The sequence below is a fragment of the Erithacus rubecula genome (assembly GCF_903797595.1).
Source record: "Erithacus rubecula genome assembly, chromosome: 20".
NCBI lineage: Eukaryota > Metazoa > Chordata > Aves > Passeriformes > Muscicapidae > Erithacus > Erithacus rubecula.
The window spans coordinates 5,765,258-5,790,207 of NC_136672.1; the positions used below are offsets into that span (position 1 = coordinate 5,765,258).

At 44.8% G+C, this 24,950-nt stretch overlaps 1 protein-coding gene across 4 annotated transcripts in view; it reads right to left on the reverse strand.

Moving 5' to 3' along the window:
• TMEM104 (transmembrane protein 104) overlaps positions 1 to 24,950 on the reverse strand; it is a 43,089-nt gene that overhangs the window by 10,849 nt on the left and 7,290 nt on the right. For 2 of the 4 annotated variants that reach the window (XM_079323754.1, XM_079323752.1), the window contains exons 7-9: positions 21,044 to 21,143; positions 20,191 to 20,296; positions 4,303 to 4,396 (exon numbers count right to left, since the gene is read on the reverse strand). In XM_079323754.1, coding sequence (XP_079179880.1) covers positions 4,303 to 4,396; positions 20,191 to 20,296; positions 21,044 to 21,143 — 300 coding nt within the window. Of the gene's footprint in view, positions 1 to 4,302; positions 4,397 to 20,190; positions 20,300 to 21,043; positions 21,144 to 24,950 lie in introns of all 4 variants that reach the window. The other 2 variants (XM_079323753.1, XM_079323751.1) reach the window with 1 other exon arrangement.

A 24,950-nucleotide genomic window follows, 5' to 3' on the forward strand; every position in this document is an offset into this window, starting at 1 on the left:
TTTCTAATAACTACAATACAGCATCATGAGCAGCACACAGAGCACAGGCCCCATGTGGGAGCTGTCTGGGAACATTTGGCAGAGACAATTTAATAATAGCAGCGATAATCACGCTACCAAAGTCTTTAGAGCCAGCAGTCCTCACCTATAGAGCTGGACATCTCAGGCTGCAACAGGCTGCAATTAATCGGGTTAGCTGCTTAATACACAATAGCCCAATGTTTGCTGCTCAGCTCCACCAAGCTCTGTCCTTTTGTTATCTTTCCTAATCCATATCCTATCCCATGATGCTGCTAGACAGTTATAATCCAATATTATCCAATAATAAAGAGGTAGGGCTGTGCCCCAGTGAGCTGTATCCCCCCTCTGCTGTGAGAGGTGCATGGGAGTTGCCTGGCTCAGTCCCTCTTGTTGGGCCATGCCCTTCAGCAGCTCACCCCTAACAGTACCCACTTTATCAGATTGAAGAATGAGAGGGGAAAAAAAACCAGCTAGATAAGCAGGTCTCTTTCGAGAGCAATTCATCGCCATCATAGATTTAAATCCTCCAGGAGAAAAAAAAAAGTCTAAAATCCAAACAGCAGAATTGGAAATACCAACAGCTCTAAATTTATTGATGGCTTAGTTGGTTTAGCCTTCTGCAGAATGCTCTGCTCCAGTAACTTTGTAAGAGACCTGGAAAAAAGTTCAAAAACTGGTAAAGGAATTGACCTAATAACAGCTCTACACTTTCCCAAGGCTGAGGTGGATGAGAGCTGAAAGGAAGGAAGGAACAACACTTTAGGGAAGGACCCTCTTCACTCCATAGGAACAATTTGTACTCACATGGCCCCAGGACTGGGTGAGCCAACAATGTTCTAGCCACAAATCAAAACAAGGCTTCACTGTAGGCACCATTGTCAGGATTTAAACCCAATGATTTTCATGACTGGCCCTTTCTCCAGGGGAGCACAGAGGGCAGGCTCCCTGTTGCACCCCTTAGGGTGCCTCTGCTCCACCTCCCAAGGCAGGTCAGGTACCTGAAAAGGCTGGCAAAGCACTGGGAAAGGGATGAGAACTTGGGTAGGCAAAGCCTGACTCATCTGCCAGCTCCTGGAGACCAGAGATCTCTAAGCAAGGATAAGGCCAGCAGTTCAAGCACCAACTGCTGCATTGAATTTAACCACTGGCACTCACCAATGCCAAGTGACAATCAGATCTGCAGCCAGGTGTGTAAGCTGCTACTCTTCAGAAGACTGGCACCAGCTCGATTCCTCTGGAAGCTTTCTCTGCCACCAGCCCCACTCCACCTGGAGACACAGATCCACCCTCTGTGCTCCTATCAGTCCTGGCAGAACAGTGCCTTGCCATGCCAGCCTTCTTTCCAGATGAGCTGTTTGTGATCAACAGGCCCAGACAAGGAGAGCCCATCTGTCTGGGCTCTCCAGCAGCACAGCACTTGGGCTTGCAAGCTCCTCCTTCAACTTTCTCCTTTTAGAGGCTTCAGAGGTGCCTGTCCTGGCTTAGTCCCTTATCCTGGGAGGATGCCAGATAAAGGCTGATCCCTGGAACATCTCCACATTCTTTGAGCTGGCCCATTTTTAATTTCCAGCTCAGATCCCAGTGTTTAAGCCTATTTTTCAGAAAGAGAATGAGTTTTGGGGTTTTTTTTTTTTTTTTATCTGTGAGGTGTGGACTGAGACTGCTGTAGGCTTTGATAGTCAACGTGCTGCTTGTGATGAGCACAGGGCTCTGGAACAGGCTGGTGACATTTGATTATCACTTAGATCAGGAGAAAGAGGGAAAGCAACTTTCAAAGGCAAGGCTGACACTGTTACAAACACCAGCAGAAATGACCTTCACACACAGCTAGCTCTCTCTGCTGCCAAGAACCATCCTCTCAGCTGCTATCATCTGAATCACCAGTACACCTGAGGCAGTGCTGCTTGACATCAGCCTCTTCTACTCTGAAATCCAGGGACTTTCCACTAGGCTGGGGAGAAGAATGTGTGGTGGGTCCTGTGGGAAGCACAATGCAAAGTCTGTACTGACCTCCCAGCTCAGGGAGGCTTGATTTTTTCAAATCATGATGCAAAGCATGGGTCAGATTCCCATCCACACCAAGCCAATGAGCACAGGTAAGCTGAATAAGCCACTATCCACATGGGAAGGTTTCCTTTCCCCCACACAATAAACAGGTAGGCAGGAAGCTGCAGTGTTGCTCTGCTGCTCAGAGTGCTTTGCAGCACCACCCTCAGCACCACAGGGCTAAAACCAACCCAAGGAAGGTGAAGGAAAGGCACAGCTTACACCAGGACAAAGAATTCACATCTGGCCATTGGCATGCAGGCAGGAAAAGTCCAGATGACCACAAAACACTGCCCAAGACCATTCTTTAGGATCTAAGCCCTCTAAACACCAACCTGTGTTTAACTCACAGCCTTGCTTTTGGAGGAGGTGACAGCAGTTATGTGAGGACATGGGAGAAGCCAATTTGACAAATCTCAGCAGTATGGGATTGATCCTTATGCTGGGATCTGCAGCAGGAGCTTTTCTCTGCTCCCTGCATCACATGGCTTTTTGACAAATTGTCTTTCCCAATAAATCTATCCCTCATTGTACACATAAGGAATCTGTTCTTCTAAGTAGCCACTGAGGTGCTGTCAGGGTCATTAACTATCATTATCTGGGGCAGCTGTTCCCCAGCGTGCTGACGCAGGAATCAATCAGGCTAAAGTATTAATTTCCCCTACACTTCTCCAAACACTGCCTTTATCCCTCTCCATCAAGCCATGAAAGAGAGGAACAGTTCTGCCATCAAGCCAAGGTTCAGCAAGCCTCATACTGGAAGGAGCTGGCTAAAGGGAAACCAATGGCAGATGAGGCAGGCATCAGAGTCACAGAGACAGGATGAGGTCTGACTGATGTCTTTACCAGGAAAGAGAAGGCAGAGTGATTGGAATCAGGCCAGTCAGCTGAGCAGAGATCACTCTTATAAAGAAAAAAAAAAACAAAAAAAAACCAAAACAAAAAAAACCCAAAAAACCATGCAAAACTTTCTCATCTCCTTTAGTATCCCTTAATGTGATAACCTCTTTCTCTGAAGAATGGGGGTGCTTTCAAACCTTTCATGTGCTCAGACAACAAAGGAGAAAAACAGGCATTCAGGATTTTCACACCATCCAAAGTCAGGATTTATTAACTCAAACTGTTCGACATCTGAGACTTGAGAGCTTAAAATCCAACTTAATTTTCCTGGGTGTCAACTGCTTAACCCCATCTCAGGAATTCTCTAGAACAGAGGATCTCTATTTCTCTGCAGTGACTGCCAGTCACCTCCAAACAAGATGAATTCACAGAGAAGGGACAATACCCAACTGCAGTCTGGTCAGGAGTATGGGTGTAATGGGAAATAGAGAAGCAGCTTTTCTTCTTATTCCAGTGATGGGTATAAACAGAACTAATTCTGTGTCTAAATGGTCTGGATTCACATACCAGGAGACTGTTAACTGGCACAAATGCTGGCCATTAACCTGCAGAAATGCTCTTTATTAGCCTTGAGTATCAGTCACTCTGTCTAGGTGACACAAAAATAGACAAACCTGAACATAAACCTTCCCAACCCACACACACCTCTCAGCCTTTAAGGGCATACACACACACAAGCCAGACGTGAGGCAGCTGCATATTTGAATGACAAAGACATTGGGAAAAAAAAAAAGGAGTGATGTCTTACTTCCCTTAAGGGAATGATCTGTCTTCCCAGAAGTTCATGACAGTATTTTGAAAGAACTCATGGGAGCAGGACTTCCCAAGGACAACACACATTGGTTTGGGGGTTTCCAATGCAGCACATCCTACCATAAAGGATGACCGAGGAAAATAAATGCAAGCAGATGATAAAACTAAGGGTGGAAATTCTGACAGAAATGCCATTTTTCCTCAGATCAAAACAAAGATTGTCCAAAATCTGTTGTGCATATGCTACGAGAATGAGAAACTTCCAACTGGTGAGTATCACAGCCAGCACCCAGACAGGAGATTCTGCCCAACCTCTTCTGCCCCTCACACAAACCAGACTAAAACCTCATTTACTAGCCATGTCTGATTGAGAACAATTTGTTTTGTTTTAATCAGAAATCTCATCTTAGACTAAAACCTTTCTCCTCAAAGATTTATTAGTCCTGTACAATTGTCCTCAGAGATGTTGCTTTGACAAGCACTTGCTTCCAAACAAGAAGATGTTGCCAAAGAGAAGCGTCAGTGGCATGACTCAGGTTCCATTAATGGTAAAGAGGTGGCCAAGCCTCTGCCAAGACTCACCTATCCATCTCATGAGGGACGTCATGATTTGAAGATACTTGGTCTTCTGCACATTGAAGAAGGTGAAAGGACCCAGGAGGAGTGTGAATGCTGCCTGCAAGGACAACAAAATCACACATTAGATTAAAAACCAGAAATTCTGCCAGCAAGATGAATTTATCAGAAGAACAAAGCTTGCATTGGAAGTTCACCTCCACACATGTCTGTTTGTCATGAAGCTTTCTCTGCTGCTTAATTTTACAGCTAAGTTGGCTGAGACACAAGGGGGTCAAGTAAGCTGTAGGGTATCAGAGAACATGCCTGGGGAAGAAATAGAGCTCAGGATCCCTTGGCTCTCAGCTGTTTGCTATCACTGCTACAGCACTCCTTTACTGACACATTTCAGTAAAAGCTCTCAGTGCAGCCTTACGGAACATTAAATATTAAACTGTGGCCTCTTTGCCCAAGTACATGCTCACTTTACGTATGAATAGCAATAGCCCTCACCAGTCTGCTTCCATTAACATTGATGGGGTGGCTTCAGGGAATCCCAGGCTCAACAGCAATGGAGCCAGCTCTGCCTGCAGCTTTTTTACCCTCATGCTTTATGTGGCCTGTGTAAAACATAGAGGGTTTTTTATACAGGTAAAAACAGATAGTGGGAAGCTACAGTGTAACAGTTCAGCTCTTAGAAGCTGAAAACCTGTGTAAAGTGAGGGATCAAAGAGATATTCATAAGACAGAACTTAATTCAGTGTGGAAAGTAAAAGTTCTTTAATAAAGAACTTCCTCAGTGCCTTCTTGAATGTCTGTTAAGAGACCAGTGTTTCACAGAATCACAGAATGGTTTGGGTTGGAAGGGACCTTGAAGACAATCTCATTCCAATCCCCTGCCAATGGGGAGAGACCTTCCTCTTGACCAAGCTGCTCAAAGCCCTGTCCAGCCTGGTCTTGAACACTTCCAGGGATGGGGCAAATTAAATTGGGGAATACTGCAGCACCAGTCTGTTGCATATCTTCCAGCTGGGCTGCAAAATACATCCAACAAAGATTCATCCTAGAAATCTGGACTATAAAGCTTTCCATGAGAGCAACACAAAGCAACCATGCTATCAGCCCATGCCCAGAGGTGACATGTCCTGTGCAGCACTGTCACCTCTGCTTGGGCATGAAGCAGCACTCGAGCCTTAGCTACCCAGAGAGAAGAGAAAAGGCTTCACTGCAACAAGAAACACACCCTGGTTGCAGTCTGAACATAGATGAGAGAAGCTACTTTTAAGAGGGAGACAAAATGGGTATTAGAGAAGAGAGCCCAGCCTGTCCTCCATGGGATGGCACTGGCTAGCAATACACTAACAGGTCCAAATGCTGTAAGCAGGCAGTGCTTAGAAAGCCAAAGCACACACAGCATAGGTTTATGGAGCATCCCAAAGAGATTTTTAAAGACAAATATTCAACATTAATATTTACACATTGCTCTTTTCCATGACTCCTTAACACAGTTCAAGAAAAGGTGTCACCAGAAGCGAAGAAATGGGAGTCAAGGGGGCAGGTCTGCCAAGCCTCAAGGTCTCTGTCAACCCCAACAGAGTCAGGACAGAACAGAATCCAAGCTATTTTAAGACTAGCACAACCCCAAGAAACCTTTTTTGAGACAGTTTCAGAATATCTGCAAGGCAAATTGGAAATGCCTTGCATCACAAGTATTCTCAGGTGATAAAGTAAACCCAGATGGGGAGCAGGGGACAGAACCCTTGGTTTGACACGTTGCTTCATGGGGATATATTCTGATCTGAGACCATTGCTTACACCAAGTCCTGTTTTTACTGCTCAGGTTAAAAATAAGGACAAGAAGCATGCACAGAATTCAGATTTGTGAAGCAACTGATGGTTGTTGGAGGAAATGCTGAAATCATACAGAACACAATGCCACAGGCATAATGGGCAAGACTAAGAGCCAAATCAGGTTGAACAGTTATGGGACTTGAGGTTTTTAACAGAGAAGCAAACCAGTCAGTTACAAACCTTTCTTTACTCTTCTCTCTCTTGTCCTTTTCTTCTAATTGGGATCTTAACTCCACCCTCCTGCCCACTAGGGACTGCCACTCCATCCTAGAGCAGTGCATAAACCCCAACACACTAAATAAACCTTTGACTAAAAATGATGTGGGGCAAGGCCCCAAAGCAAACAAAAGTTGACACCAACTGTTTACTGACAAATATTCTTGACTTTGTGACTAATCTCTTTCAACTTTCTCTCCCAACACTGCTCAACACAGCCTCCCTTCAAATCACTTTATAGCTCCTGCGTCAGAAAGCGCTGAACACAGAGAGACAAACTAAGGATGTGATAATTAAGGAGCAGGTGCCTGCTGCAAATGAGAATGCTCCAGAACCAATTGGCAAAACAGCCCCTCAAACCATAGCAAGGATTGACACAGAATCATCAAGCACCAAGGCAGCTGGGTCTGAAACTCAGATTTGCCTCATCCACCAAGGAAAGGAGATGTGCTAAGGTGGATTTGGGGCTCAGTTGCTGAAAAGCATCAAAAAGCATCCTTAGGTACTGGAAGGACCTGGGTGTCCTTCACCTTTTGCAGTTATTATCTGGTTCTCAGAGTACCTTAAACCAAATCCATTCAGTAAAGTTTTCAGCTCTCCTCCACTCTGGCCATTACTGCTTAACTCATGGGGAAGAGATACAAATTGTTGTGCTTGAATGGTTTACTGTTCCCCCATCCTTTAGGATGATCAGTGTCTTCTGTTCCTAACAAGAGCCTGGTCCAAAAGAGACAAGTGAGGGATCAATTCTAGTGCAATAGAAATTTATTACCTTTTCCACTTGACACCCATTAATGATCCAAGATGAATATCCATGGATCAATACAAACAATGCTAAGGCCCACAATGAGATGAGGTTGCCTTGCTTTGCAGGGATTTGTGCCAACTACTGTTAGGAAGGGAAGCTACAGAACACACTGGACTGCTTGGAAGAAGAAAGCCTGGGCAGAACTGGACATTAAATATCCAGATCAACATCATTTTGAAGTGAAACTGTGTACAGCTCAACAGGATTGAGAACAGGGCAGGAAAAAGGGGCCAGTTTCTCACCAACAGCCAGGACATGAAGCCAAGGACTCATTCCCTGGATTAATCTCACCATCAACCACCAAAGAGTCCCAAGGCCAGGAACCCCATTTAAAAACACATCCCCAAAAGGATGAGAAGAGACCACAGTGCTTAGCAGGAGGATGTCTACTTCCTCTACCTCCCTGTGCCAGACACCTCAATGCTCTTCCAACCCATTAAATTAATTAGTTTCATAGCTTCTCCCTAAGGAAAAAGTAAGCCAGAATAAGCACCTCAGACATATCCAATGTTTTCCAAGCTCTAGTCTCTCCCAGAGGGAAATAATTCAAAAAGTACTGCATTACACATGTAATTCAAACAATCTAAAACCTACCTAGAAAACTGTATCAGTCAGCCCTGTCAGAAGTCAAATATGCAGAGCCCAGGCAGATGAAAAAAACCCTCTCAAGTTTTCCAGTTCACCTCTTAAGTCAGCTGAGGTATTTTCTAGGAGATTATAATTCTCTTCCTAAAATTCAGCAAATAAACCCACCCAAGGCAGAATGAGCAGAGTCTATTTTGATTAAGATTTTTCTGCTAGTGAAGTGGTTTATCAGAAACAAGCAGGCATAGGGGACTGATTCATTGCTAAACTGAAACAAGGTAAAGAAATACCTCCTTCAGCTAAGAAAGGGAACTGAATCTATTAAATGCTGTCTAAATTCACAGGCTGGCAGAGAGAAACCATTACAGGGCTGGCTATTAAGAATTATTCCCTCATTTCCCTCCAAGCTCCTCCATTAAATGGGAAAGGCCAGGTAAATCACCAGGCTCATAGTGGAGGCTATGTGGCTTCCACACACAGCAAGTAAAAGCAAAAATCTTTATTTTTTCTTCCTTTCTCATGCTGAAAAACAGCATGAAAATCCAGCATACTAATAACTAAAAAAGATGTTGTTTTTGTTGCTTTTACTGACATTTCCAACCAAAAAATGAGAAACCAGTGAGGGAAGAAGAAAGAACAGCAGCTTGTCACCCTGAATTACACTCTACCCTGCAGGCTAGTAGGAGCCACAAGCAGCACACCAGCTTGCTCAACCCCTGGGAGGGACTTCAAATCCATTCCTCCCACCAAGACACCAAGGTTTGGGATCTTCCCTGGGCTGGCAACTCAGCTGATGCCACTTTCCCAGCTTCTGTACCTGTCAGCTCCCAGCATTTCAGAATGAAAAAGCAGGCTGGTCAACTCGAGTGTTGTTGCCACAGGGGAACTAACTAGTGCTTACCATTGCCTGGAATATATTTATATATATATCTATATATTTCTACAAGTATATTTTATTAAAGCTCTTATGTTAAAACTTGGTTACATAACCTTGTTTATTGGATTATCTTACAAAAGCAAGATCAAGCATTAATAGGGCATCTGGTTGGTTTTTATCAGCTTAATTGCAGCCAAGGACCACCAAGACAGCTCTCAACCACTAAGTGATGGCCAGCTAATGCCAGGAGTCTTTCAGACCATACAAACATGCTTTAAGCCAGTCAGAGGGCTGGTTGACCAAAGAGGCTCTTTATTGACCTGAAGGGTCCATCTATCACTCTGAACCAGTATGGTTCAATAGCTTTCATCTGCTGCTTAGCATGTGGCTTTTACAGCAGCATCCAATAAAGCTCAGGAAGCACAATTAGCATCCAAAATGTGGCTGATTCATGTATTAGATACAGTAGTTACAGCATTATGGCTAGTGCCTGCATACATTTGCAAGAGGACCATCTGAAAAAACAGCCTCATTCATAACTGTCATCAGAATTTGCTTGTTTTCATGCTACACAAACTCATCTGGAAGAATTGCATCTGGTTTTGGTGCTTGCCAAGTAGTGAATTAAAAACAGTAGCTATTGCTTCTTATTGATTCAGGGCCTTGTAACTTCAGAAAGATTGGGTGGAAGCAGGGTATGTACCTGAGCAAAGTGAGACCATGATTGTTAAATGCAGCAAATGTGCCAGGAGCAGTGCAAAATGTGTAAGACTTTTGGAATAAAATCATTATGCAGCACAGGGCTATCATACCAATGAGAAGTTGCTAAATTTCAGATAACAGAGCAATGATCCCTCAGTTTTAATGTGAGGCATTGCAGTGCTCACTCTTTAGATATCCATCTCCCTTTGGGCCCCAGCCACCCTGCCTTTTCCTTTCCTCCTCCCTGCCTTTCACACTCTCATTCAAAACTAGAACCCACCCCAAACCAGAACATTGCTTGGAGTTCCTGCTTCCCTTTGACAGAAGTGACATCTCAGACAAACTTCACTTTAAGATGGTATCAGCTCCATCTCTGCAGATACTGATGTTTAGATTTCACAGCTCTGCCCCACAAGACAGCACAGGAAATAACTCTAGAGAGTGGCAAGATAGGATCTCATTAAAAAGTCACTGGTTTAATAAAATGGATCACTCTCCTTGGAAGACTTTGACACTTTTTCAGGAAAGACAAGGGTTGAGTGCTTGATACTGGACTGTGGGTACATAACATTCCCACAGCAAAACCTGACACCAACAAGAGACAGGCTTGACTGGATGAGCACTTCCCAAAGGAAGCTTTGCTTGATTCAGTGCTCAGAAGCAAGGAAAGTCTCCTTGAGCACAGCAGGAAAAAGCAGACATTTCTTACATGCTGTCAGGAGTGGGAACTCTGACACTTGCTCTGCTTCTGCAAGACATCCCCGAGCTCAGAGCTATTTCACAACTCAGATGAGCACTAGAAGGGACAGATGAAACAATCCAACAAAACCAGACTGCACAAGTACAGAGAGCAAACGAGATGTCAGGGAACTGGGATACTCTGTTCCCACCTCAGCTGCTTCTCACTAGAGTGTGTCACACGCAGGGAAAAAGAAATCCAAAAAGCAAAACTGGATTTATTGGCATGGGCACAAATCAGAAGTTTTATTCCTGCTTGGAAGGCTGAACCAGACCTATCACCTTTAATAATTCCCTAGGAACCACACTGGTGTTCTATTTGCATCCTTGGGAATTTTTAGGGCTGACTTTGGAGAGAAATATTACATGCATGGTGCTTTCCCCACTCTTGTTTGAAACTCCTAGATAAAGAAAACAGCTTCATGGCATTTCAGACCTACCTGCAGCTCTCCCAGCACACACCTGCAGTCTCTGCAAGCTCCTCTGTACTCACTTCAAGTTGTGGCTACTGCAGTGCTACCCCAAGGTGGGCTCCAGTTACTCCTGCCAAGGCCCCAGGGCTTTTCAGCTAAAACACCTTAAGGGAAAAGGGTCTTGAGTGTGGTGCCCCCTCTGCCATCTCCTGTCCCCTTCACCAGGGTAATAAGGCCATGTCTCTGTCCTACATGAGCTCATATCTCAAGCTCCAGAGCCAGATGGCCTATCAGCAAGGGCAGGGATCCAAGCTTTCCTTGGTAAAGCTTTACCCCTTGCAGCGGACAGTACAAATATAAATACATGGAAAGAGTCTGATTGCTCAGGAAGGAGCTTTTTTAGAGAGCTAAAAAAAAAAAAAAAAAAAAAAAAAGCTGAAAATCCACAGCCTCTCAAGGTTGGAGGCAGGGCTGCAGCAGGGGCTGTGCTGATAGGCAGTAAGTTATCAGCAGACAAGCTGTTATGAAGCTCAAAGTTGCTTGAAAAGAGATAAACCAGCCACAGAACAAGGATTGCTCAAAGAAGCTGAGAGGCACGAGGGATTTTAACCTCCAGATCCCCTGCAGAATCAGGAAGTCACAATGGAGGAAGGCCATAGGCACCAGACAATCCACAAGGAATATTTATAGCTGAAGAAACAAGGGCAGTTCTGCTTTGGGTACAGCAGGCAGCTGCCACAGCAGCTCCGGTAATTAACGTGCTGCACTCGGGACACCTGGCAGAGCTTTATAATCATAACTCACACCAGGCACATTCCTGGCACTGAGGAGCCCTCACCCACCTTCTTCCCCAGCTCCTTCTGCAGGGAGGAGGCATCCTCCAGGAATTAAGACCTTGGCTGCTGCCAGACTGGTTTTTGCCAGCGAAGCAAAGTGGCCTTTCACCCACAGTACCCTTTAAGCTGGATGCTTCCTCCCAACAGCTCCTGTGCCACAGTGATCCTAATGCCTCTTACAAAATGGAAGACCTTCTGCAAGGGATGAAAAGAAGTGCTTGTATCCCCAAAGATACCAACTGCAGTGGATCTGAATACTATGTAGAGATTTTCAAAGGCTCGAGCTCATCACCAGCATTTGATTCTAACAGCCCACCCAGCAAAAAGGTGTAGTCATGCCAGCTCCTTGATGGTCATCCAACACACCAAAAACCAGCTGTGACCTGGGCAGCTCTGGGAGGCCAAGGCAGAGGCAACACATGGACAGCAAGGCAGTACTTGTGGGTACTGCTCTCCTCTCCCCATCCCTACTCAGTGCCCACAGCCTGTTTCTGGAGCTGGTCAATCTCTGAGCACCAGGAACTTTCCACTTTGGAAGAATACCCTGAAATACCAATTCTTTCTCAACTTAGTTTGAAGGAATTCAGGCACAAACTGTTCTCAGAAAGTCATTAGGTGAAAGAATTCTGTTCCTGGCATACCTGAGGTGTGCAGGATCACAGCCAGCAGCAAGCTTACACTCTCTGGGGTAAATACACTTCCATTATCATTTTTCACAACAAGAGAGAGATAGAGGCCAGAAGTAACCCCGAGGTGACTGGAATCTAATTTTTTATCATTGGAGTATTTATGGCACAGCCATTTGCAGCATCTTGTAATCACTTTACTGCCTCCTTGACCCCTGGCTCCCCCTTATTCTGCATCTCCTAATTGCATCTGAACAAGCAGGAGGGAAGCAGCAAAGTGGATAGATGCAGGACAGCTGAATGCCTGGGTTGTAATACTTGGAAGGACAGCAGAGGAGGTGCAGGGCCAAGTTTGGCTGTACCCCCCACCACCAGCTTGCTCTGATCTCCTACAGCTTATGAAAGTGGAGCTTTCCTCCCTCCTGACACTGGGTGACCTTGAGGAGTTGTTCTCTGCCTCCCCAATTCATTAACATGGTATAAGACATTAATGAGTTTCCTCTAAGAAAGTGTGAGGGCATCATCTTTATACACAAACACTGCCCCAAATTCCTGCATATTTGTAGCCTCTCCTGGCAGGGCATTGGCAACTACAACAATATTTCTATTGACTACAAAAGCCCCTGGGTTAGACAGCACAAAGCAAGGGAGATGTGGAGCAGCAGACACAGATGCACAGAGGGCCCTGCAAACATGTCAAGTACAAGCTGCCAGGGTTAGGAGGAACTTGGGCTCAGCAAGGATGAATGTTCCTGACAGCCACCAAGCCCTTGTCTGCCACAACACCAACAGTGCTTCCATCACTAAGCTGTTATTTGTCCCCTTTTCTTTTTTCCTCCTACAAACTTCTCAGTTGAGTTTCACAGGATTGTTCAGCTGCCTGAAGGATGCAGCTTCAGGGGCAGCATCATCCTGCTCACTGCCATGCAGGAGTTGCCTGAAGGGAAGGAAAGTCCCTCACTTGGAAAATACTTAGCACAAGATAAGAGATGAAGCCTTGTTGCTAGTGGGGTGTCTGTTCACTTCCAGCCTTCCTCCCTGTACAGTGCACACCAAACAGGTGCAACAGGCTTGAGTTGATCAGCTCTGCCCCAGAGCATTATACTGACTTCAACTTACAAGATAAATCCCAGCTGCATTATTTGTATTTATAGTCCTGCTTACAGAAGCATGAGCTACGTGTGGGATTTGCTGATGTAGTCCAAAAATCCACATTTTTGGACAAGAGCATCAGTGATCTCACTCAGACATACAGTGCAATTTAGGATGGTGTTAAGTTGCAGACTTATTTAGGAGTAAAAAGATATATGGGTCTGTCTCAGAGCTATCCTCCACAGCTTCTGATAATGTTCATAGCAGCAGAACTGCACAGTTCTGCAGCCCTGGTACTTTCTACCTGTATATTAAGGAATTAATGGTAATTTCAGGGGATGAGAGACCAAGACTGCTGTCTTACTCAACGAAAACACTGATGTGAATCAAGCAGGCAGCAAGGTCAGACCTCTATTTAAAAACAAAGCTGGTGCTAAAGCACCAAACAGAACACTGGAAAATATGCTGTTAAGAAAAAGGCTTATATTGCATTTCCCAGGGGATTGTTTAGCTGACTTAACAGGTCTTCTCCAACTCTGGCTCCTAGGATGTTGTCACAATCACTGCAAAAAGTAACACTGCACAAGAGAAATGTATTTATTATTTTCTACAAATGTTCTGAAAACCTAAGATTTGTGACTCTGCTGGAACAGCCTAGTCCAAGAAAGGAATGTAAAAAGGCCCTTTTTAAACCTTTACCACTCAGTGTAGGGAGGGGGTGATCACAGATATTAGTTCTGACACCTGCCCTATTCAGGAGACATTGGTCTCCAATATCAGGAGAGAACAGTGTCAGCTTTGGTGCCTTGCTGCCCAAGTGAGCTGACTCCAAAGGACAGCTTTACTCAGGGAAAGCAGAAGCATGGCCTCAGCCTTGGCAGGGTAGCTGTGCTGTGCAGCAGGGCTGTGGTTTGAGCCCAACATCACCTCTGGTGAGCTCCCAACTGCAGAATGTGCAGAAAAGCAAACAGAAATCAATCTAAAGCCACTGCTTCACCCAGTTTGTTTGGCTGGTTTGCTTCCAAGGTTCATGATCCCCATCCAACACCACATAAGTCAAACCAAGCACAAAAGTGTGCAGGACATTCTTCCTTGGGGAAGCCAAGAGTGTCACTGATGGCCTCTGCCCATTGTATCTGTGCACCTCTTGCACCTTGCTTCTCTGAAGGGCTGTAGCACCTGGAGCACATCTGGTTATGCATTCAAGCAGCACCACAGCATCCTTTCCTTCCAGACACCCTTGCCAGACTGCTGGAAGTGCCAGAGGGGCAGGATTGGTCATTTGGAAAAGCTCAGTGTCCAGGTGACAAGCTCAACCCAAGCTCCACTTAGGAAAAACCCACTTCTCATTGTGAAGTGAACAGACAGCTCTGTACAGAAAACACATTCCAGTCCCCTGCACTATTGATTTTCCAGTGAAAAGAGACAAGCTAATCCATTAATGTTAGTTGCTTCAAAGCGTGGTCTTGCAGTTGCTTCAGTCTGGTCCCAAAGGCTGACTCTCTCACCCAGTGTTTGCCTTCTGGCTGATGTTTCTTTTACTCAAAAGGCCATCAGTTACAAGGAAGCAAGAAAAATCACCCATCAGAAGCTGAACTCCAGCTCTTAGGTCACTGGTACAACAAGTTTATATTTCACTTCCACGACACGACACTGATCTGCCTCTCCTCCTGACGGCTCAGGAGGAACCTCTTTTTCACAAGGCCAGTTATTATCTGAAGATCCCTTTGCATTAGGAAACACAAGGAGTGTGGCAACCTCTAGGAGAGCCAGTTTATCTGTCACAGGCATATGATGAGCAAGCAATTGAAAGGATTTATTGATGAGCCCACAGAAGAACGGACCAGGATGAAGGAGGCAGGATTTATGCCATATTAACAAGGCTGTCTGCCAATTTCAACCTATTAGTTGCACAATAAAAAGAGTTGAGACTTGCCTTCCCATCCCACACCCAGACACCATTTATTTTAGCAGAACTTGGCTCCTATCCCTCTTCAACCACTTCAGACCAAAGCAACAACTTAACTGACCTTACTTTTTGGAAGCTGAGTTGGCCAGAGGCATGAGAAGACTCCAGTCAGCCTCTGAGACAGGGCTTTTAGCCAAGCAAAGCTATATTTCAGAGGCACCTATAACTATTTGGCCTACTGATACTGATACTTAATGCAGTACTAATTCCTCTTGTGTCACAGCAGTGTTTCAAAACTCAGGTGGCCTGTACACACAGAAATGGCACAATATTCTGGATCTTGAAAAGCTTTTTCTTATTTTGAAGGCTTTCAGAACTGCCTTTATGCACAGAAGTAGCAGCTGCCTTTTTTGTACATTTATTTCTATTTTGTGGTAAGAAAATTTTTTGGCAAGAAGGTCTTACCATGAATAACTTCTTATAGCATATGCAAGGTGACAAGCTAATAGTGTCCCAGTCCTGCTAGAACACAACAATGCTACAGTTCAAGTAATTTATTTAAACAAGATGATGACTTCACACCATCAGGATATACTTCCATCAGCTTTCCTTCCTTTTTACTGGCTCACTCTGGGAGTCCAGAACAAGCACCCCAAAACTTTTTGATTGATGTGCTGTGAAATTAGCCCTCCCTGGTCCAGCTCCTGCCACTGAGGCAGCTTCTTTCCCCACCATGGGTTTTCAAGGTCTCTAGACATTGAGACCTGTAAGAATAAATATCCAGGAGACAGCAGCTGTGACCCATTTATTACCAAATGTTGCTGCAGGGCACAGCTGAGGAAGGCAGGGCAGAGGAAAAGCACTTGCTGCAAAGGGCATAGTGGAGAAAACACAGGTGCCCTTGGAAGAAATACTCTGCTTGTAGCACTGCTCCAGCTCCCTGATGGCAACAGACAGCTTAGATCAAGCAGGGATGTACAAGTACTACCATGAGGGTTCCTCTCATATCACTGCTAGGAGGCAAAATAGAAAAAAACCACCACCACCAACAAAAAAAATCTAAAAAAAAAAAACAGCAAAAAAAATTAACAGAAGCAAACAACAGACCAAGAGGCCACAAGAGCATTGTGTACCAAACAAGCTGGTAAAACTGCCCCAGTGCAGGTAAATGCATTTGAAAAGATTTATTTTGACAATAAAAATCTGAGATTCCTTTACCCAGAGCAGGGCACAGGCAGAGCCAGGAAGGAGAAATGCCGTGGAGGGAAGCAGAGCACATAGAGCAGGCACACTTATCAGCTCAGCCTTTGCATTTGCCAGCTGAGTTCTGCTGGTGCTGAGCAATGGCACAGCAGCGTGTGTGTCCTCAGAGCACCCCCTGACCCCCCTGCAGAGCCCCCTGCAGCTGCAGCACCGACCAGAGCGGCGGGTCAGGGTGACATTGTCCCCTCCTGAAGAGGGACAGGGAGCGCCTGCGAGGCTGCTCATTGCATTGGCTGCAGAGCACGTTTCCAACTGGGATAATCTCCATGAAACCATCTGCGCTGCCGTGCTGGGCTGCCTGCGAAACTGCAGCGTCTGCGAACCGCCGCGAGCGCCTTCCCCAGGCAGCGAAAAACCAACGCACGCTCAGACACAACAGATGCACCTGACGTGCTACTGAGCCAGGCTACCAGCAGTACCTGTGCCAGGGCCTCTCCTGAAAGGCACACGGCTCCCCTTGGGAATTGAAGCCATTTCCTTGCCATCGTGGGAAGACATCATGTCCCAGATTGCCAGAAGAGGAGGGCTGAGAACACAGTCGAGGTTTCAGCCTCAATGGCTGCCCTGGTGCAGAACAGAAGCATTGTTTGCCAGGTCATGAACACAGTTTGGATCAGACACTCTAAATGGCTGCTGATCCCCAGGATTTAATCTCTTATTTATCTCAGTACCTGCTTTCTAGAAACAGGGACTATCACATCACATTCCCACATGACTTGGACAGAAAGACAAGAAAGCGTTACAATGAAAGATCTGAAACTTAAATCTGCTGCCTCTGACCTCCCCAGCACAGCCCAGTGGAACCTACAGAGAGCATGATAAAGCAGCTGCACTGAAGTGTGAATTCAGCACTGAGAGAATGTGACCCTACCTCAGCATTGCCAGAGACAGCCAAGGGACTTGGGAGTCACTCCAGCTGTTGAGGACATAGCAGGGTGGTAACAGGTCTGAAGCAAAGATAGAAAGCCATCGATCTGCTTTAACTGTGATCACTGCTTGCCTTAAACAAGGTCGCTGGGCTGCCCAACACACACCTTTCTTGGAAGAAAATCTGTCCTGCAGGGTCTTGCCCTCACAGGAATGGAACAGCACTGCAAGGCTTACCCTTCAAACCTCACAGGTCTTTTATGGTCCCAAAAAAGAGGCAAATATTAGCAGCAGGTGATGGGACAGGAACAGAAGTCTATTTACATATTTCCTACACTTGCCTTCACTTATTTGTTTTTATTTTCCAAAGCAATTTATAAACAAGAAGCGAGACAACCGTTTATTCAGACAAAGGTTAATAGGGGCCTAGCAGTCTCTGAAGACTCTGCAGACACACTTAGGTGTGAAATCTTGAAGCAGCAATAAAGATGCTGCACAGACAAGCAAGTCTCAAGAGAAGAATTTAATCTGTCTAAATATTCTCATTATGGACATAGTTTTCAGCTTCCATTCACAGTAATCAGAGCAGAGACAGCTTCCAGAAGCCTTTTTAGACAATAAGGCGTGAAGAAGGATTTTTACACCAGCCATTATTCTTCTCTCCATCCCCAGATTGAAGAGTCAATGTTTGAAATGGTTTTTGTTGAAAAGAAGACACAGTGTTGGGAGAGAAAAAGTTGACAGGAGGAAGGCAGCACGGGTCTTTGGCAGACTGGTGGGACTTGGCACAAAGCAGCTCCCATTGGCACCATTTGTCCAGAAAACCTCAAATAGATTATTCTCCTCCAAAATAGGTTTTCTGTAGGGTCATGCACAGAGTATGAAATATAACACTTCTTCCAGAGAACTGCTTCACTGAAACAGGCAAGAAGTTTCAGTTACATCCACACATCTTCCTCCTAAAAGTCACTTAAACTTAAATACAGTACTAAGATAAGGTGGGAAAACTAGAGGCAGGCATCTAGGACAAAAGGGCTGATCCAAAAACTCAGCTGCTTTCTTTTGGGATCACAGTGTCCATCTGTCCCCTTGCCACAGGGGAAACTTGTTTGCAGAAAGAGACCTTGTTTGTCCACTGAAACGTGGAACCTGAATTATTCCACCAGGCAAGAATTCAAAACAGAAAGTTAAGAAAACAGAATAGCTCTCTATGGGTATGATCCCCTGGAACCAAGAGATGCTTTACTCTTGATTCATCTCTCCCCTCCTCACTTTCATGTTGCATTTTTACTACTAAATTATTTGCTTGAAATCAAGTGATTTCCTTGCCCTGCCCTCCCACCCCCAGGTTTCTCTCAGAAAGTTTAAGAGTTCAACTGGTCACTAGGTGTCCACACTGCAAACAGGAGAGTAGAGAAAATATTAACCAGGACAGCAGGTGAAAAATCTTAGCCAGCACAGCGACTTCAGAGGTACTCAAACTCAAATCCAGGGTCAGTAATGTGGTCTGAGTGTTTTATAAATGATTGCATCTCTTATCCCTCTCTAAAGAGGTCACTATCTTCCCTGTTTTCTGGAGAATGAAATCACACAGAGCAACCAGGGAGTGGGACCAGAAGAGCTAAGGTAGAACAAGTCCCAGTTTACTCCCACCCTCACCCAGTAAGAAGCATTAGAGACTTTGAACAGAAAAACAGAACTCAGAGGCAATGCTGACACCCAGAAGTGTCCTGAGAACAGTGATTGTGAGAACTGACCTCCAGCAGTAACCCACTGCAGACTGGTCTGCTCTCCCACAAACAATCCCACCCTCCATCTAAGAGGGCACAGAGAACAACACTGAAGCCTCATCCCAATTACTGAGCAGGAAAGGATTAACCACTAGCAAAGACTTGGCAGATATTTATTTTCCAAATCCACAAGACAAGCAGAGGGAAAAGCTCCTCTGAGAGTTATGTACACAGACTGCAAGTCTAATGCTTACACAGTCTTAATTTTTTTAATTTTGCAAGTCCTAACAACAATTATCTTCATGAATTATAGACATAATATCGGAGAGACACAGGCAGTAATTAATGCATGTCTGCCTTTTCTGACTAGCTCCTTCTGCTGGGTCAGGGAGAGTTATTGAAATTCAGGAAGGAAATCTTCAATCTTCTAGAAGTTTTAAAGAAACAGACTGAGACAAAATTTAATAAAGCAATAATATTTCTCTTAAATAATTAACTAGACTTTGACATTCACTAATATTTCTGAGGCCCAGCTCTTACTTTTGCAATCACTGAATGTGATCCACTGCATGTCCAAAATGCACTAACTCCAAAATTACCTCTGGATCTCCCTGCACACACACAGCAACCCTCATTCCTTCTACTTAAAATTCTCACTGAGACCCTTAACAGAAGCCACACTACACAGTACTAGCATCCTTTCTTCCTCCCATTCTGCCCTACTGACATCTGTCTCCAAATACAAGCACTCAGCATTCCCCAGGCTCTGGAGAAGCCATGTTCATCCTCCCCTGGGAAAAACCCTGGGTTCAGAGCAGAACCCCAGCACAGCATTAGATGCAATAGACAATCCTGAACTAGACAAAGCTATTACTAAGGCAGTGTATAGCCCTGGATGTTGTCTAAGCTGGTTGTTTCCATCATCTTTCAAGCAGCAATTTTATTCACATAAGAATGGACTCAATGATCCTTGTGAGTCCCCTCCAACTCCAGGTATTTTATATTCTAAGCACTCAAGTGAGTTTAATATACTTTAATATCTTGACAACAATTACCCCCAAGTGAAAATTACTTAGCCAGCCACTGAAAAACCCAGTGAAGAAAAGCCCAGCCTTTGGCAAAAACATCTCACCTGCTTAAGCAATATAAAGCTATACACCAAGATGGAGAGAACTCAAACTCAAAACCATAGGGATTATTATGATGGCCAACAAGTTCAAACACAGCCATGTCACCAAGAATAGGGAGGGGGCATTTGGCCAAAAAAGCCAGACTGAACCAAAAGTTTCATATTCTGTTGTTCACTTCAACTACATTATTTCTAAAAGAAAAAAAAAAATCCCTATGAACTAGAAGCAAAGTTTAAATGGCAACAGTGGTCATCCCAATTCCAGAAGCTCACCAGATACAGCCTGTAAGCATCAATCCTTCGAATTGGCCCCCAGCACTTGTCTGTGTCGTTGTACTTTGTGCCATCTCCAACACTGCAAGAATGGTTGCCAGTGACACTGCTGGGAAAGGAGGGAGAAACAAAAGACAGTAATTAACTCCTAGCAGATGTCTTCCCCTCTCCTGCATTCAAGAAAGAAGAATGAGCAGAAGCCAATCCTCCTCTCTGTCCCTGATCACACTCACTTCCTTACATTTTCTGGACTTTGTAACACAGCAAGTCACTGAGTGCCAGAGATTTAAAGGCAAATTCTTGAACTGCCTGCAGTTATTTGCAAGTTTCATCATTTAATCATCAAGCTGGTGAGCTTTTATGGATTGCTGAGGTTTTCCATTTTCGAGATAGAAGTCTAAATCAGGCCCAGATTTGATCAAACCAATCTTTTTTATTATCTGTTTCTTTGAGAAAGGCACCAGTTCCAGTCCAGAGCTAAGTCCATGTACCATCACCACTCACTGGCCTCAGGCTTAGTAAGCATCACACCCTCCACTCTTACCCAAAGAGACAGAGAAGGCAACATACTGCAGAGTATTGCAGTCAAACTATGGAGCAACAAGTCTCATGTCTGCAAATGATGAAGCTGGAAATATTTCACACCTGAGGACTTGTCTGGAATCAGGTCAGCTACTTTGCAGGCAGGCAGCAGGCACTCATTTGGGGAATACAAAACACCTTCACCTCCCACCCACAAGAGATGAGCTGTCCTTGAGTCATTTCTCCAGCCCATGCTTTGGAAAGCCCAGCTGCCCCTAAGCCTGCCCTGTTCCCTGGCAGCACACAGCCCCTCAGGAGTAAGCACACTTACCAGGTCACCTGCATTAGGGAGACTGGCACCGCTGCTGCATAGATTGCCAGATCTCCATAGAGGTAGATAATTATGCAGAAATAGAAGAGGTTGACACCCACTGCAGAAAAAGAAAATATTGTCCAGATTCAGCAGAGTGCACAGAGAGTCTTGTTCTCTGCTCTTCAAAGATACAAAATTTTGAAGATCTTAAATCACCATTTGCCTCCATAGTTTCTGCAGCAAACTCCACCCAAGCTCAGGGAACAAAACTGATGGGGCATGAGGGGTCTCAGAGCTTCACTCTGCCTCCTTCAGCACCTGGCACTGGCACTAAATAAACCCTCTATCAAGGGTCCAAGCCATCCTGCAGTCAAGACCAACAGGTCTCACATAAGCCACTGGCCAGACAAAGCTGTTGACTCTGAACAGCCACAGGCAAACATCCAGATGATGTTCTGACTCTGTGTGAGCACAAAGTAAAATGCAGAGAGAATGTTTTTAGGCACTGCTGATTCCAAATCCCCTGACTGCAAACCTGCAGGACTTTCACAATATGGATTTGTAGGAGAGGGATTTGGCCCTACAGAACTCAGATCCCAATGGGCTGAAATGGAGCTGCTTTGGGAGATTCCCTACTGCACTGGCAACTGAGTCAATGTACAATTCTGCAAAGCTTTAAAATTGTTTCTGCATCCCACTTACCTTGATGCCACCACATACACTGTTCCTGCCCCTGCTAATTTCTTTGGATAAGTTTTTTCGCTTTTTTTAAAAATTATTTTTAATTCTTGCCCTGCCTTCACCTATGAGATTAAAAGAAAATCTCACACAAATTAATTGGGTGCACAGAACAGCCTTACCAAGGCACAAGACATTGCTGTGAAGGGCTAATATCTAAAAAGATAGAGAAATGCTTGATGAGACTCCTGGATTCTCTTCTTGTAAGCAAACAAATTGGAAGATATTTCATTTCAGAGTCAGATGAGTAAGAGAATAAAAGCCTCAAATTTATTTAATTTAGGAAGTTGACATTGAAGGAAAACAGCTCAAGAAATCAAGTTGTGATGCTACCTGATGCTTAATCCCAGTACAGCTTGAGCAAACCTCACACTCACAGCTGTGGCAACTATCAAACAAGGACAATGCTGCTGCAGGAATGAGGATTCATTCCTACAGTGCTTGGGTGCCCCAAAGCTTTACCATGTTTTGCCATCATACTGCCTCTGGATGTCTGGAAACATTATTAGGCAATCTCCTTTGTTAAATATTTAATATTTAAATATTTAATATTTAAATATTCCACATGCTAAGCCTGCTTAGCATGAAAGGGGCTGTATCAGGAAAGCACTGAGAGAACTTCCCTGCTTCTGTACAGTAGCACACTAAATCAGTGCTCTAGAGTTGCTCCTGCAGACAAATGGACTTTCTGCAAAAATTGTGAGATCATTCTATATAGTTCTCCTCTTGTTTTCTTGCTCTGTGAAAGATGTCTTCACAGTTAGGGAGTCTCTGCATTGTTCTGGAGACAGCAACAAACTGCCTACCAGTCTTCTCCAATTTCCATTAAGAAGGGTTGAAGGTTTTAAAAAATGTCTGACATAGGACAGAAGCTGCAGAGACACTCAGGACAACACAGACTCAGACAGATACTCTGTTTTGGGATCTGTGATTGGTCTCAGGACTCAGCTGCCCCACACACACAAAATAAAGTTGACATGACCAGCTAAGCCACAGCAGCACCAGCACCCCCATTCCAATGCAGACCTCTCTGTGTGCAGGAAGCACAGGTGACACTCTTCTCCCAATCTCACACTCTCCAAGACACGAAGACTTCAGTGTCAGCTCTTTTATAAACTGCTGCTCACCCTCCCTGATCAATACTTTCATTACTGGGCACAAAACAGGGTGAGAAAAAAAGAAGCAATTACTTCCTGTGAGGAAACAGCATGACAGATGCACCTAAAATCTATTACTGCAATAAATGGCTGCTCATCTCCAGAAGAAAGCACCCAACATTAAAAAATAAAAAAATTAAATCAAGAAAAAAAGTAGTTTTTCAGAGCCAGCTCTTTCAAAAGAGCACACAGTCCCTTCACAGCCTAAACCTAAGTCAGCTCCCTTTAAGAAAGCAGACAATCTGAAATTGAGATTTATCCCCAGCTTACCTCCTAGGACTGCAGATTCAACTCCTGTCAGATTGTTGAAAATAAGAATCAGTCAAGGGAAAGAAGCAGAGAACTCACTAGAAATCAGGGGTTTTGAGGTCTACTGCACAGCTTTCATCAGCCTTCCCTCTGGAGGCTGTAAAGCCCTCCATCACCTTGGGTTTGGATCCATACTTTGTATATCATGAGTAAACACCCAGACATTTGCCAGCTCTGAAACCTCACAGGCTGGTGCCTGGAGCTAAGAATTCCCCAGTGTGGCCCAGTTTCTCAGCACTAAGTGGTCACTGAGCAGCTGCCCTTGCTGAAAGCTTTCTGTGCAGCTGGGGGGAGACAGCACCTCAGCAGGGACCTGCAGAGGGAGGTCCTTCACCTGTCTCTGCAGTCACCCAAAGGCCACAGGGTGTCTCTAAATTGGTGACAGGGATGGAGCCTTTCTGCTGAGATCAAAGGGAAAGCAGCAAACGAGCCACAGCTGCCTCAGGCCCTTGGCTGCAGGTACCTCATCCCATCTGGAAGTCTCAAGTAGGGTCAGGCCATGGCCTGCAGCTGTTCCAGCCACCTTCCTGCAGATGGATTCACCCCTCTGGATGGGTGAGCAGACCCTGGGGAGGATCCCTAACACAGAAATCAGATAACTCTGGCTAAAGCAACATCAAGAAGAGGGATTAAGATTTAAGAGTACTAAGCAGTTTATTTAACTTTGCTCAGAAGCTCCACCAGTGCTGATGGAGAGAGGACACATATTCCCAGCACCCTCTACTGGCTGAGCACCAGAGAGGCCCAGAAGCTGCCTGGCTTCTGGGGGTCCATTCCAGCTCCTCTCTGAAGCACAAGCAAGGAAGGGGCCTCCTGAAACTTGGCAAGAACACTGACTACTGTGATCCCCATCCTTCCACTGCCCCATCCTCAGCAATACTGCAAAACCCTGTTACATGATTGCTCAAAGCACTTCTTAAATATTACTCCTCAGAAGAACATCAAGAGACAGGGATGTGTTCACCATATTTTACATATAGCAAAGCAAACAAGCAAAAAAACTTGCCTAAGGTCATAACAACTCAGTGGTAAAGGAAAGACCAGGAACAAGATATTTCTGATACACTTCACTTCTCTGACTAAAAACAAGGCAGCCTAGTCCAAGGTGGATTATTTTGATAGTCCCAAGTGATTCAAGTCTGCAAAATCCCAGAAGAGGCATGCAGGAAAATTCAAAAGGTTTTTTTCCAATCAACTTCAAAATAAATAAAGTTCAAAGAATATTCACTCCTTAAGCCCAGCTGTCCTTCAGAGGCAACAGCTTTATGCTGGCATAACCCTGATGTAATGTAGTGGAAAAAACCCAGCCTTCCATCACATCTTTACAAGGTGGCCAGCAAACAAGGGAAAACATCACTTTAGACAAAAAATGGGGCCTGACAGGCTCAAAACTGCACAGCCATGGTGTCTGATGATGCTCTGGCTCTGTGCAGCATTTCATTGTCCTGCTTTACAGGTTTCAGAATCCTCATTGCTGTGGTTTGCATTTCCATCACGCACAGCAATGGATGGGGCTTTATTAGAGCAGGGTTACAAGTTTGTTCCCTGGCATACAAAAGACACTTAAAAGCAAAAGGACAAGCCAGCTGTCTATCACATCCTCAGCAGGGACCTCTTCAACTGTTCATGTCCCAGTTCTCTTGATGATTCCCCAGACAATTCCTAGAAGCTCCTATCAGAATCTCTCTCCTTCAGACTGCTATTTACAAGGCTCAGGGAAG